The sequence below is a fragment of the Bubalus kerabau genome, chromosome 17 (genome assembly GCF_029407905.1).
Source record: "Bubalus kerabau isolate K-KA32 ecotype Philippines breed swamp buffalo chromosome 17, PCC_UOA_SB_1v2, whole genome shotgun sequence".
NCBI lineage: Eukaryota > Metazoa > Chordata > Mammalia > Artiodactyla > Bovidae > Bubalus > Bubalus kerabau.
In genome coordinates this window covers 55,283,604-55,298,138 of record NC_073640.1, presented here as the reverse complement: position 1 = coordinate 55,298,138, position 14,535 = coordinate 55,283,604, and the positions used below count along the sequence as shown (strand labels likewise).

The window sequence follows — 14,535 nt, the reverse complement described above, 5'->3', positions numbered from 1 at the left end:
AGAGCAGGGTCAGTCCCCGTACCCCCAGCTAGCCACACCCTGGTAAAGGAAGTTTTTGAGGAAGGTCCGGGAGGGGTGGGTAGGGGAGGCGGGGGAGGGGGCGGCGAGGAATGACCTACACATCTGGGGCTGACTCGTTCTTTCGCAAACTTCTGGGAGGAGCCCCCAGGGCCACAAAACTGTCTCCTTCCGGGGGCCAGACTGAGAGGTGCAGGGAGATCGCGAGCTGGAGCCACCGTCGGACATGGGCCAACCGCTGCTGCTACTGCTGTTGGTTTACACCTACATTCCAGGTAGGGGCAAGGTGCCCGGACCTCTAAGCTGGGCACTGGGGTCTGACGGAGGGAAAGGGAGAGGGGAAGAGAGCTCAGAATCTGATGACTCGGAGAAGGAGGGCTCAATCCCCAGCCCCCACCCCACAATCAAATAATTCTCCTGTTCTCGGCGCCTCGCCCCCCGCGGTACAGCATCGGGCACACAGTAGCCGCTCAGGAAATATTTATTGAGCAAAGGAGCTTAACGACTGCCATCATCTGGTGAATACGCTCTTTATGCCAGACACTCTTCTAAGCTTCTGCAACTTCCGACTGGGTGGGCAGAACTATTTTAACCCCCTTTTACAGAGAAACAGGCAAAGAGAGGTTAACTAACTGGTCTGAGGTCACACAGCCAGCCTTTGTAAGTGGGATTCTGACCCGCAGTGGCTCCTACAGCCCTCTCCATTCTATCAGATCCCTCCCCCTCCAACCCCCGCCCCGCCACACACACATTCGTAAGACAGGGAGGACAGCGCCTTATTTTACACAAGGTCTAAAGAGAGTCAGGCTGAGTCGGGCAGAGCCAGGGGCTAGGGAAGCGGGGCTTGTACCGAGGCTCCTTCCCTTTCACTATACTCTAGACGACGGGACCTCTTACCTCTTTTCTTTGGAAAATGGGTCGAAAAATGAAAGGAAGTTGAGTTGGAACTGTGAGGGCGGGGCGGGGGGGGCGGATAGGAGTTGAGAGTTGGTTCGTTAATGAACCAACCGCGGGAGGCCTAGAATGAGTAATAACTCGATTGGGGACTCCGAATTTGGAGCGGGCAAAGGACCCTGGTGGCTCAGAGGTTAAAGCGTCTGCCTCCAATGCGGGACGCCCAGGTTCGATCCCTGGGTCGGGAAGATCCCCTGGAGAAGGAAATGGTAACCCACTCCAGTATTCTTGCCTGGAGAATCCCATGGACAGAGAAGCCTGGTAGGCTACAGTCCACGGGGCCGCAAAGAGTCGGACACGAATGAGCGACTTCACTTCACTTCTTCACTTCAAGGGACCACAAGGGAGGTCTGATGGCAAGGTTGAGCCTTGGCAGGGGAGCTAGAGGGCGGGATTACAATATCCGGGCGGAGGTGGTGGGCGGGGTGAGAACTTCGGGGCGGAACCAGTGGGTGGGGCTGACAGGTCACGAGCCCCTAGTGGGCGGGGTTAAAACTGCTCAAGAGCCGCTAGGGGGCGGGGGAAAACGTCGGGGGAGGACCTAGTAGGTGGGGTTAGAATCTCCGCAGGGCTGATGGGCGGAGTTGGAAGTTCTCGGACTTCTGTGTGGCGTGAGAAAGTTGGGGAGAGGTTAGGAAAGGGAGGAGAACCTGTGGGCGTTAGTTGGGGGAGCTCCAGGCACGAAGGTAGAATGAAAAGATCGGCGGAAGTCGGAACACCCCTAGGAGAGCTCGCGAGGTGGAATAGGCCCAGGCGGGTGCAGGTAGAGGAAAGGACTAGGCTACAAGTCTGCACCCGCGGAGAGGGTGGGAATCTCACTTTCCGGATGGCTCCGGCGCTCCGTTAGAATTAAAGGGAAAGGGAGCGAGGACTGGACTTAGGAAGGACCTGTGGGCGGGGGGAAAAAAAACATCAGGGTAAAAGACAAAGACAAAACGTTGGCCTAAAGATAGCATAGCAGGCTGGAACCCAGCCTTGGAACCCAGTCAGGGCAAAAGTGGAGCCTGAACCTGAGTGCACAAGGCCTGGAGATCTGGTCCAGGTGTTGCCGCTTAAAAGGGGCCGGGATGGGAGGCGGTGGGGGTGGCGGGCGGGGCGGAATCCTGGCTCAGAGCAATAACACCTCTTCTTTCGTCTCCTCCCTCTGCCCCCAGGCTCTTGGGGCCTGCGGTGCTTACAGTGTAAGAACATGACGAGCTGCAGTGTTGAAGAGTGTACTCCTGGTCAGGACCTCTGCAGGACCACGGTCCTGAGTGTGTGGGAAGGTGAGTGTGTGGGGCAGGGAAAGCGAGGGACCGAGAAACCTTATCTCACGAGTTATCAGGGAAATAGCAAAAAAAAAAAAAAAAAGACTCTGAGACCCGTAACACACCCACCAGATGGACAAGCATTTAAGAATCTGACAGTACTGAGATCGATGAGGTTGTGGAACTGCGGGCTCTGCTGTTAGGGAGGTAAATTTGTTCATTCACGGAACAGAGCCACGTGGCAATATCTGATACAAATAAAGATTAACATAACCTACCAGCAGCAGTTAAACTTCAAGGAACGTAGAGACCCCAAAGAACCTTAGCCACACTTGCCTTGAGACACATGTAAAAGGATGTTCCTAGTCCTCATATTTGTGACACAGAAAACTGGAAAGACTGAACTTAGGGGCAGCAGAGGAGAAACCTTAAAGTATAATCACACATTATACCCCACAGCAGCTGAAATGAAGGAACTAGGGCTGTCGGGGACTTCCCTGGTGGCTCAGATGATAAAAGAATCTGCCTGAAATGTGGAAGACCCAGGTTCAATCCCTGGGAGAATCCCCTGGAGAAGGGAGTGGCAACCCACTCCAGTATTCTTGCCTGGAGAATTCCATGGACAGAGGAGCCTGGCGAGCTACAGTCCATGGGGGTCACAAAGAGTCGGACACGACTGAACAACTAACACACACACACACACACACACACACGACTGTAAGTATTAACCTGGATACATCTCAAAAATGTAAGATTAAAAGAGAAAAAAAAAGCATGTTGCAGAGTTGGACACCTTTTACTAGAAATAGTATTTAACAGTCAAAATAAGCAATAACATATATTCTGCATACACAGGTGTGAGAATTACTTATATCAGTGGTTGCCTTCAGACAGGGAATAAGAGAAATGGGATTTGGAGGAGGGCAGTAAGCAGGAGGCTTTAACTATCTTTTAAACTTGGTTTCTCTTTTTAAAAAAAAAATCTGAAACAAATATAACAAAATACTAATATTTTATAAAGTTTTATGACTAATGTACAGTATTTATTATATCATTCTCTTGTACTTTTTGGTGACCTCAAAGCATTTTCCTTTAAAGATTCCTACTAGAGGCCTCTCTCTGTTAAGATCTCCAAGCTGGGAGGGAGGAGTTGATGGATCCAGAATGTCCCAGGTACAGTGTTGTCACTAAGACAGAGTAGGCTTCTGGCATAAGAGGTTGATGGGGAGGATGGGTAAGTCTAGAAAAGACAGAGTTGGACTCAAGTAAGAGAAGAGGCCTGGCAGGGGTCGGTCCTGGGAGCAGGTGACTTTATAACCAGGAGTGCCAGAGGCTGGTTGGGTCCAGGGGAGCTTCTGGGAGTGACAAAGAGACATTTCTCATAGGTAGCAACGAGATGAATGTGATGAGAAAAGGCTGTACCCATCCGGACAAGACCAACAGGTCCATGAGCTATCGGGCTGCCGATCAGATCATCACCCTTTCAGAGACCGTGTGCAGGTCAGACTTGTGCAACAAGCCCAACCCTGGTGAGTAGGGCAGCCCTTGCCATCCCCAACCCCAAAACATCCCCATCCCAGCCTCAACATCACCCTGGTCTTATCCCCAATCTGGGGCCACCCCAACCCCAGCTCCATGCCTTACCCCAGGACCAATCCCCCAGCTCAAACCTTTGCTTATCCTAAACAAATCTCCAACCTGACTCCATTTCCATCCCCAACCCCAATCCCTTCCCCAACTTCATTTTATCCCCAACACTCTCCAACTCAAACCTATCCTCCTCCTGAACACATCTCTAATCCCATCCCCCAATCAATCCCAACTCATCTCAAACCGTCACTGGCCCCACTCCCAACTACAAACTCATCTCATCCTTTCTCATCCTGCACTGCTTGTGTGTCTGTGTGTGTGTGGTTGTCATTTATAAGATGCATCACCGGCCTTTAAGAAGCTGTATATACATACACCCACTTGAGTGGTGGGTGAGTTATTTCACTGACATTTTGCCATCTCATTTTTCTCATGGGACAGGAGATGGTTCAGGCAACAGATGCTTTGTATCTTAGCAAGGGACCAAGATACAAAAACCAGAGAGGCCAGTGACTCAAAGTCCTTAAAGAAAGTCAAAAGAGGAGGGAGCCAGACAGGCTTCCATGGGCTGGTAAAGTTCCCTAGACTCAATTCTTGAGTTGGGCAATGAAAAAAGAATGCGAAGAAACTTTTGCAAGGCTTTTTGTAGAGTTTCATGACTTTAGGCTCTGGTCCGTCAGTGTAAAAAAAAGACTTAGAAAGGCTCAAATTCCTCTGAGTTCTCACAGGAGAGGAAGGATAGGAAGGAGACCATGGTACAGGGTCAAGCAGAGATTCCTCTTTCTGGCCCCAGGGAGAAAGGAAATGTGTTAAGACCAGTCCAGTCACAATGACGTCAGAAAACAGAGCACCTGCGTCTGCACTCAGTTTTGTCCTTGTTTTGCATCTGCCCTGATTCTGCTAGATTTTCACTGATCCTGACCTCAGACTTTCATCTGTTGGTGGGAATTGAGTCAGATGTTTATTTTCAAGGAAGTGACAAGAGAGAGGATGTTGGCTTCCTCTTTCTGTTAGATGTGCCAGAGGAAAGCAGTAACAGTTGAGTCTCAGGAACACTTGTAATCAGAGATAACAACCAAAATAGTTAACAGCACTGGTCAGTGCAGAGGACTTTGACCAGTCGGGACCTATTTCCCTCAAGGCCTCCTACTGGGCCTGGTGTTCCCCTTTAGTGGATATTGGGGACGTAGGGATTTTAATGGGCTTCCCAGGGGAGATAGTGGTAAAGAACCCACCTGTCAATGCAGGAGATGTAACAGACATGGGTTCAATCCCTGGATCGGGACGATTCCCCAGAGGAGGAAATGGCAACCCATTTTTCTTGCCTGGAGAATCCTATGGACACAGGAGCCTGGAGGGTTACAGTCCATGGCATCACAAAGAATCAGACACAACTGTTCTTCTGTGATGCTGGGGACATAGCAATGGCCAAGACAGCCTTGAGCCCTGCCCCTCTGGGGCTCATAGTCCGGTAATGTGTGTCTATATGGCAGGGGTGGGAGGTGGGGAGGGGCAGGATAGACCATCACCAGACAGTGACTGCCCTGCCCCCAGTCAGAGCTGGGATCAGGGAAGCATGGAGAAAGGTGTCAGGACCCTGACAGAGGAAACAGACCAGAGAGGTCAGAGCTGTAATAGGGAAGCACAGTCCAGAATCATCAGGTCTGAGATGGGGCAAACAGAGACCAGAGAGTGATCAGAGCTGGGATAACTATGAGTAGGGGCTGTAGGACCCTAGAGGAGATAAATGACTCAGGTCAGAGGAAGTTTCCTACAGGAAGCAACAGCTAAGCTGGATCTTGAAGGAGGAGGAGTCAGGCTGTTAAAAAGACGGTGGAAAGGGTTTATCCAGACAGAAGGAGCAACAGATACAAAAGCAACAGAAGAGAGTCAAACTAGCATGGCTGAAGGAAGGACAAGATGGGGCAAGAGGAACTGATGAAATTGGCAAGGTCACCTTATACAAGGCCTTCTAGACTGTGGTGGGGAATATAGACTTCATCTGGGGAACACTGGGAGGTCATGAAAGGCTACAGGGTCACTATCAGATTTGTATTTGTGCACAAGTTATTCTGACCTCTGGCTTCCCAGGTGGCACTATTGGTAAAGAACCCAACTGCCGATGCAGGAGACGTAAGAGATGTGGGTTCAATCCCTGGGTCGGGAAGATCCCTTGAAGGAGAACGTGGCAGCCCACTCCAGTATTCTTGCCTGGAGAATCCCATGGACAGAGGAGCCTGGCGGGCTACAGTCCATTAGGTCGCAAAGAGTCGGACAAGACTGAAGCAACTTAGCAGGCACGCATTCTGACCTCAGAGTGGAAGACAGATTGGAAGGAACAAATGATAGAGGGAAGGTAGATTAGGGGAGACCAACCTGGAGGTGTGTGAGGTTGTCCAGATAAAGAAGGGAGTGTATGACTTCCTTGGCAATCCAGTGGTTAAGACCTCATGCTTCCACTGCAGAGGATATGGGCTCAATCCTTGGTCAGGGAACTAAGATTCCACATGCCACATGGTGTGGCTAAAAACAAAAAAAGAAGAAGATAGTATCTGTCTGATCAGCAGATGGAGAAAAGTGGATGGATTTAAGAGCTATTTAGCAGGCAGATAAGCATAACTTAATGATGGGTTAGATGGTGAGGGCAGATATGCAGTTCTGGCATGTGGAGTTACTTGTCTCAGACCAACTCCCCCCCTCCCCACTATCCACCACCAATGATAGTTACAAAAGCTGGATAAATTATAAACAATCATTGAAGTCACTCAAGAGCAGCAAATGGAGAGAGGAAGTAGAGGTGCTCCAATCCTTGAAATAAGGGAAGCACAGAAATTGAATTCCAGAGACAAGCTGGCTTTTACCTTGAGTGCACTTGCCAATTCACTGCTCTGGAAGGGAAGTAGAACGCAGATAGAAAGAGATTGTCGCTAGACTGAGAAGGCAGAGGTTGAAATCTGGGGCTGCCAGAGTGTCTGGAAAATGAGAAGTAAAATCATGGAATGCATGGAACCACAGAAAAGGGAGTCCCCAAATCTGCAGATTTCCTTCAACTCATTGGCAAGCCGTACGTGCATAGCATTAGACTCCAAGAAACTCTACAGAAAATAGTATCTGGGAAACTACAGAACCGAGCAGGAATTCCAATGAGCATGTGATGCTGGGAGACTGAAGCTGCCAAATTGGAAAGAGAAGTCTCAGGCTTTCCTCTGAGACCACACCCTAAGAATAAGGGCAAAACCAGAAATTGACCAGCCCCGGTCGGTAAAGAATCCACCTGCAATGCAGGAGACCTGGGTTCGATCCCTGGGTTGGGAAGATCCCCTGGAAGCGGACATGGCAACCCACTCCAGCCTGAAGAATCCCTGTGGACAGAGGAGCCTGGTGGGCTGCAGTACATGGGATTCGCAAAGAGTCGGACATGACTGAATGACCTAAGCACAGCACAAAAATGCCTACATCCAATTTCTACAGGAAGAAAACCTAATCTCTCTTTGGCAGAAGATAAAATCATTTAAAGCCTTTACAAGTAGTTATCTATGTCTGGCATCTAATCAAAACATACAAGGTATCCTGAAGAAAATAAACAGGACAAATCGACTGGGGAAACCAAGAGAAAAATCCTGCAACAGAAACAGACTTGTCGTGAATCCGATATTGGAGTTATTAGACAGGGGAGGTCTAAAATAGCTATGATCAATATCTTTAAGAAAATAGAGGAAAGGATAATTTTTAGCAGAAATCTGGAATCCAGTTTAAAATGAGTCCAACAGGAAATAGAGAACAGGGTCTAAAATTAAGAACTCAATAGAACATGCTTAATGGAGATCAGAAGCAATATGGCAAAAGGATTACAGAAGATAGGGAAGTTGGAGTAATTAGATTGATGCCTAGATATGGAAGATCAAGGAGTCTGCCAAGTGTCTACCCTGGGAGACCAGATGGGGCCACCTCAGAGACATGGAATTCAGGAGAAGCAGCAGTTTGGAGAAGATGGAGAGTCGTGTTGGGGCCAGGTAGAGATTCAGGTGTTTGACAGATAGCCAGGGGACCACCAGGAGGCCTGTGGGCGTACAGGTGTGGAGTGCAGAGGAAAGTCTTGCCTGGAGAGAGATTTGTGATTTCTCCGCAGATAGGTGGAGATGACGTAATGTCAGTGGATAACACCCAATGGGAGAGAGTATATACCATGAGAAATGAAAAAAGGACCTCAGACAGAGCCTGGGTATCATCCACATTTAGAAGAGCGACATAAGAAGAAGAACTCACAAAGGAGACCCATGGGTGATGTGAGACATCTATGTTGGCAGTGATGGCAATTTGTATTTTCCTTTTCATGGTGGTTCATCTGAGAAGACGTGGGTTGTTGGCCTTTTAAGTTATTTTTCTTTGGGGAGGGGGTGAGGAAGATTTGGCTTTGAAGGTAAGTGCTTCACCTAATTACAGCTGCTGGCCTGCCGGTTAAGTGTCTTGGCTGAGAGAGCCCTCTAATTTCTCTAAGACTTGGCTCAAACTCAAACTTGGATATCTGGGGTCAGGAAGGAGAGGGCATGCCAGGCTTGGGGATGGTGTGAGCCAAGGTCTGGGCAGAGGAATGACTCTGGTGTTTCCAGGAAAAACTAATTCATCCACTTGGCCTGGATGGGAAGGTCCATGTGGGAGGCAAAGTTATCACAGATTTAATCAAGTGAGACTTTGACCTATGACATAATTAGGAAGTCCTATTGCTGTAGGACTTCCTTGATGGTTCAGTGGTTAAGACTCCGTGCTTCCAGTGCTCGGAATGCGGGTTTGATCCTTGTTCGGGGAGCTAAGATCTCATATGCTGATAGCACAGCCAAAAAAAAATAATAATAATTAATAAATATTTATTGACTATTTTATCTGGCCCTGGCCCTGTGCTGGGTCATGTTGGCACACAAGATAGCCCAGGCTCTACCTGGGACTTGGTACAAACAGAGATGATCCAAAGTAGACAGAGCTGGGATTGGAGAGCCCAGAGGGGCACCTAATCCAGCCTGGGAGGTCAAGGAGGGCTTCTTGGAGGAGGTAAAAATTAGGGAAGATGACTCCTGAAGAATGAGTAGGAGATAGGGAAATTAGGGAGCAGGGTAAAATGTTGTGCAGAAGCAAAGGCTGGGTGGGAGTCAGCACTTACACTTGGGGACTGAGAGAAGCTGGTATAGAGTCTGAGCAGATGAGGGAAAGAAATGAGGCAGGAAGGGTGGCCAGGAACCAGTCTTTGATGGGCCTTGAATGCCATGCTGAGTTTATTGGATTTTATTCTGAGGGCACTGGAGACCCATGGAAGAGTTGAGCAGAGGAGAGACTGGGTTCGATTTGAGTATTAGAAGCATCCTTCTAGGGCCATGTGGGAGGCACTGGGGTGGGAAGGGCCAGAATGGAAACCAGGAGGCCAGGGAGGAAGCTGGTATTGAAGGAGGTCTGACCTGGTCATGGAGCTGGAAAGGAAGGGATGGACCCTAGGAAGATTTAGGAGATAGGATGGGCAGAACTTGCTGACTGGCTGAAGACTGGGATAAGGAAGAACTGATGTGCAGGTGAGTCCTCTAGCAAGACAGGTCTCTAGGACTCCTCCCGTGGGGTCTCACCCTCCTGCTCCTCCCCAAACAGGCCAAGATGCTACTGTTTCCAGAAACCGCTACCTCGAATGTGCTTCCTGTTCCTCGACAGACCTCAGCTGTGAGAGGGGCTGGGACCAGACCATGCAATGCCCCAAATCTAGAGATCAGTGCGTGGATGTGATAACCCACCGGAGCCTGAAAGGTGAGCCCCAACGTGCCAGCAACTCCCCTTCCCAGCTTTGTTCCTCCCAAAGGCTGCTGTTAACAACAACCCCCCAAATAACAGGGAGGTAAGCAAGGTAGAAAGTTAGTACTCACACAGGAAGCCCAGTGATGGGAAGTCTAGGGCCACTAAGACAGTTCCACAGTCACCAGATGCCTTCTCATTTCTTACATGCTGCTTCCTTTTGCAAGATTGCCTCATGGTCCAAGATGGTTGCCTGAGCACCAGACCTCGTGCCCCAAAGAAGGGGCAAAAGCGGGGTGGCCCTGCTTTTGTAAAGCTTCTCCTTTCTGCAAGTCCCATAAGCCTTTTTACTTAGATCATATTGACCAGAACTTAGCCACATGACTTATACCCACGTGTGCATGCTAAGTCACTTCAGTCACATCTGACTCTTGGCTACCCTATGGACCGTAGCCCGCCAGGCTCCTCTGTCCTTGGGAGTCTCTAGGCATGAATACTGGAGTGGGTTGCTGTGCCCTCCTTCAGGGGACTTTCCCAACCCAGGGATGGAACCCACATCTCTTATGTCTCTTGCATTGCCAGGCGGGTTCTTTACCACTAGTGCCACTTGGGAATCCCTGACTATACCCATGGAGGCTGGAATCTGTGTCTCTTGGTTAGATATATGGCTGCCCCTCATACAGTGAGAGTCCTCTACTGAAGGATGAAGCAGAAGATGGACAGGTGACAAATCCAGTCCCAGCTCCTCAGCAACAGTCTAACCTCCGCTGTCCCCACAGAGAATCCAGGTGATGAGCGCCACATAAGAGGCTGTGGCATCCTTCCTGGCTGCCCAGGCCCCACCGGATTCCACAACAACCACACCTTCCACTTCCTGCGGTGCTGCAACACCACCAAATGCAATGCAGGCTCAGGTAAGGGGGCAGGGGACCTGGCCTAAGACCTACCTAGGACTGGGGGCAGAGAGGTGCATTCAGGCTGCTTGCTTATCCCTCCACTCTGCTTTCTCCTCTGGGAGAAAAAAAAAAAAAAAGGGGACCTATTAAGCCCTCAAGAAAGATTTTGTGGGAATTCACGGAGACCATCAAAGCCTCACCAAGACCTGTGCTTTATGCTTCTATATCTTGAATCCTTCCGCTGCTCACCACGCTGGTCCCCACCAGGATGGCCTCTCACCTAGATTGTTGCGATGACCTTGCTGGCCCTCCTGCTACCCTACATTCAACACAGCAGCAAGAGTGATTTTTTTTTTTAATATAAATCAAAGCATGTCCCTCTTCCTCAAACATTTCAGTGCCTTCCGCTTGCTTTTAAAATGCTGTCCGAAGGTTCTATTATGCTCTCTGTAACCCAGCATGTGTCTGCCTCATGGCCTTTGCACATACAGTACCCTCCACCAGGAACACATCTCCCCTAGGAGTTTGCCTGGCTGGCTATTTCTCCTTCATCAGGTCTCAGCTTTAAAGCATCATCCTCAGGAAAGATGTCCCTAACTCTGCCGTCCTAAGTATAATATAGATCCTTTGTGTTTCTCTGTCTCTGCAACCAATGATTTGGCCAACAGGACTTTCGATGGTGATGGAAATTTCTGTATCTGTATTGCCCAATAGAGTAGCCTCTACTACATATGGCTATTGAGCAGTTGAACTGAATTTTGGATTTCATCATTTTGGTGTCAGTGTAAACAACCACAGGTGGCTAGTGCCTGTCATATGGGACAGTGGAGCTCTATTATTTATTTATTATTTCTTTTTATGGCCGCACTGGATCTTTGTTGCTACCCATGGGCTTTCTGTAGCTGCAGAGAGAGGGCTACTCTCTAGTTGCGGTGTGTGGGCTTCTCATTGCGGTGGCTTCTTCTGTTGTGGGGCACGGGCTCTAGGGCACGCGGGGTTCAGTAGTCAGTGATTCTCCAGCTCTAGAGCCCAGACTCCAAAGCGTGGCGCCCACGCTTAGTTGCTCCGCGGCATGTGGGATCTTCTTGGACCAGGGATCGAACCCAGGTACCCTACGTTGGCAAGTGGATTCTTAACCACTGGACCACTAGGGAAGTCCGGGGACAGTGTAGCTCTAAATCGTAAGTTCTCTGAAGGCAGGGACTGTTTCGCCTTACCCAGGGTCTAGGCAGGTGAGGACTCATGGGGAGATTTCTGTCACAAGCCTCAGAGAACCATCCCCCACCCCAACCCCCACCCCCGCCCAAAGAGGGTGCTGTTCCAAGGTCTGACCACAAGGGAGCGCCATGACATATCTGGCTGAGAGGTGGGAGTCCTGGAGACCTAATGATGGGAAACCCTTCGGGCTAATTTCCTTGGTTTCTCTGTCACTGATCTCCCAAGTCCTGGAGCTTCAAAACCTGCCACCAAACGGCTTGCAGTGTTATAGCTGTGAGGGGAACGGCGCCCACAGGTGTTCCACTGAAGAAACTTTCCTCATTGACTGCCGCGGCCCTATGAATCAATGTCTGGAAGCGACAGGCACTAAAGGTGAGGATACTTGGATGCTTGAGGTGGGGGGGGGGGGGGGTCTGCAAGAGGTAACCTCCTATGAAACCGGACTTAATTGAGGTGGATCGTCTTGTTGGAAAAGGTAGGACTTCCTTAGGAGGGTGCAAAGTGTAGCAAGGACTTAGGACTCCTTCGTTAGGAAGTGGATATCTTCACTACAGACAAGTGGATTTCTTTGTGGGGGAGTGGAACTTCCGTGGGTGGGTGGGACTTCTGTGGACCTCATGAGATTCCATCCTGAGATGTCCAGGGCAGGTTCCTCTATTCCAGAGCTTTTCAAACTTTGGGGTCTCAAAATTCCTTGATGCTCTTAAAACTCATTGTTTATGTCAGTTACGTCTGTAGCTATTTACTGCATTAGAAATGAAAACCACGAGACTTTTTAAAATGTACTTATTCATTTTAAAAGAACAATTGAAATACTCATGACATGTGAGCATATTTCTATGGGGGGGGAAAAAAAGAGACATTTTCCAAAATGAAAAAAAAAGTGAGCGAGAAGATGGACATTGTTCTTTGCAATCTCTTTAATGTCTGGCTTAATAGAAGACAGCTGGACCCTTATATCTGCCTCTGCATTCAGTCTGTTGCAAGATCACATGCCCTTGGGTTTCTAGGAAACCCCTTGTGAGAGCAAAAAAAGAAAAAAGGCAAATGAGGTTGTAGCATTATTATGAGAATAATTTTGACTTCACAGAGCCCCTGGAAGGGTCTGAGGGAAAGCCCAGGAGTCCCTGGACCAGGCTTATAACAGCTGCTTTTCCAGGTGGCACCCACCACAAGGTGGCGCGTCACGCAGTGAGAATTCCAGTTTTCCAGTCCCGAGAACTCGGAGTCTCACGTGGTCTTTCTCTCTCTTCAGGACTGAGGAACCCAAGCTACACCGTCAGAGGTTGCGCAGCCCCCTCGTGGTGCCAAAGCCTCCACGTAGCTGAAGCCTTCGACCTCACCCACGTCAACGTCTCGTGCTGTACTGGAAATGGCTGTAACCATCCAGCCAGGGACACCCAGCCCGGCAAGGGGGGTGCCCCCAAGACCAGCCCTGCCCACCTCAGCTTCTTTGTCAGCCTGCTCTTGACTGCCAGACTTTGGGGAGCCACTCTCCTCTGCACTTGAACCCCACATTCCCACCACACTGGCTGGATTCAGGAGATCCCTTTGCCCTTCCCTCAGTTCCCAGCCCTACCAACTTGCTGGGTGACCTCAGGCCAGTGGGCTGCCCTCTCTGGGCTTCAGTTTTCCCAGCTGTCCAGAGAGAGGGCTGTGAGAACCAGAGGAGAAAAGCTAGCAAAAGCTGCAGGCCAGCAGGAGAGAGCTCATATGATTATTGATAGTGTTACGGCTATTGTTATTATTAATTAATATTTGTTTTATTTAATATTTTATACTGAAATAAAGATTTTTGAACCAGCGAACAAGGCCACATCTGCCCTTCTCCAGAGAGGATGAATGAGGCGGGGGGGCCACTTTTTCACAGGCTCCTGGAATTAGGGGGTCATATTGTAGGACCCAGGCATTCGAGATCCCGGCCTTGGGAGCTGTCCCACGCAGCCTTCTACCCAAAGCCACTTCCACATCTATTTCTGGCCTCCAAATGCAACTTTCCAACTCACTGACCCAAGCATTAACCTTCCAGTCTCTTCTCCCACATCCAAAGGTCAAGACTATTTTGTTGCTCTAAAGGGACACATCTGCGTTTCCTAGGGGGCTCTGAGACAGGAGATGAATAGGAGATGACCCCTGGGAGCCCTGCCATGAGGACTAAGGTCAGGACTTCATCCCCCTGCTTCTCTGTGGGCAGGAGATAAAGGCTGGGCTATATTTCCTAGGATGCTCTCAGGCCAACTGAGAAAAAGCCAGAAGTACCATTTCTTTTGTTTCTCTTTTAAATTTATTTTTTGTGAGAACTACCATTTCATTGGTACTCTTTGACCACAGAATTCATGTTTTCCATGGTTTGCCGAGGCAAGCCCCCAGAGACAAAATTGTTTCCCTGGAACCCTATGATTTAATGAAGAAAAAGAACATTTTCTATGGTATCTGGGGGCAGGTGGAGGACAGGGTTTCTTTTCTTTTCTCAATTTTTATTTTATATTGGAGTATACTTGATGAACAATGTTGTGTTAGTTTCAGGAGTACAGTGTGTAATTCAGTTATACATATACATGAAAGTGAAAGTGTTAGCTGCTCAGTCATGTCTGACTCTTGTGTGGCCCCATGAACTGTGGCCCACCAGGTTCCTCTGGCCATGGGATTCTCCAGGCAAGAAAACTGGAATGGGGATCCATCCTCCAGGGGATCTTCCTGACCAAGGGATCGAACCCAGGTCCCCAGCATCACAGACAGATTCTTTACCACCTGAGCCACTAGAGAAGCCCCATTTTAAATATAGTGGTGCTATATGTCAATCCCAAACTCCCAACCTATCTCTTCCTGCCCACTCCCAGAGA

The 14,535-nt window shown here is 49.3% G+C and overlaps 1 protein-coding gene across 6 annotated transcripts; it reads left to right on the top strand.

The window, feature by feature from the left end:
* The first annotated feature begins 229 nt into the window (after window positions 1-229).
* PLAUR (plasminogen activator, urokinase receptor) lies at window positions 230-13,503 on the top strand. Of its 6 annotated transcripts, none has more exons than XM_055552825.1 (7): window positions 230-293; window positions 2,127-2,237; window positions 3,605-3,748; window positions 9,441-9,593; window positions 10,358-10,492; window positions 11,918-12,064; window positions 12,948-13,503. In XM_055552825.1, the coding sequence occupies exons 1-7, from the start codon at window positions 245-247 to the stop codon at window positions 13,199-13,201; spliced, it is 993 nt and encodes a 330-aa protein (XP_055408800.1). In that variant the 5' UTR covers window positions 230-244; the 3' UTR covers window positions 13,202-13,503. The 6 variants fall into 6 exon arrangements, with proteins under 6 accessions (XP_055408800.1, XP_055408803.1, XP_055408801.1 ...); XM_055552828.1 differs by lacking the exon at window positions 230-293 and adding an exon at window positions 1,488-1,602; XM_055552826.1 differs by lacking the exon at window positions 230-293 and adding an exon at window positions 1,597-1,735.
* Window positions 13,504-14,535: the final 1,032 nt, after the last annotated feature.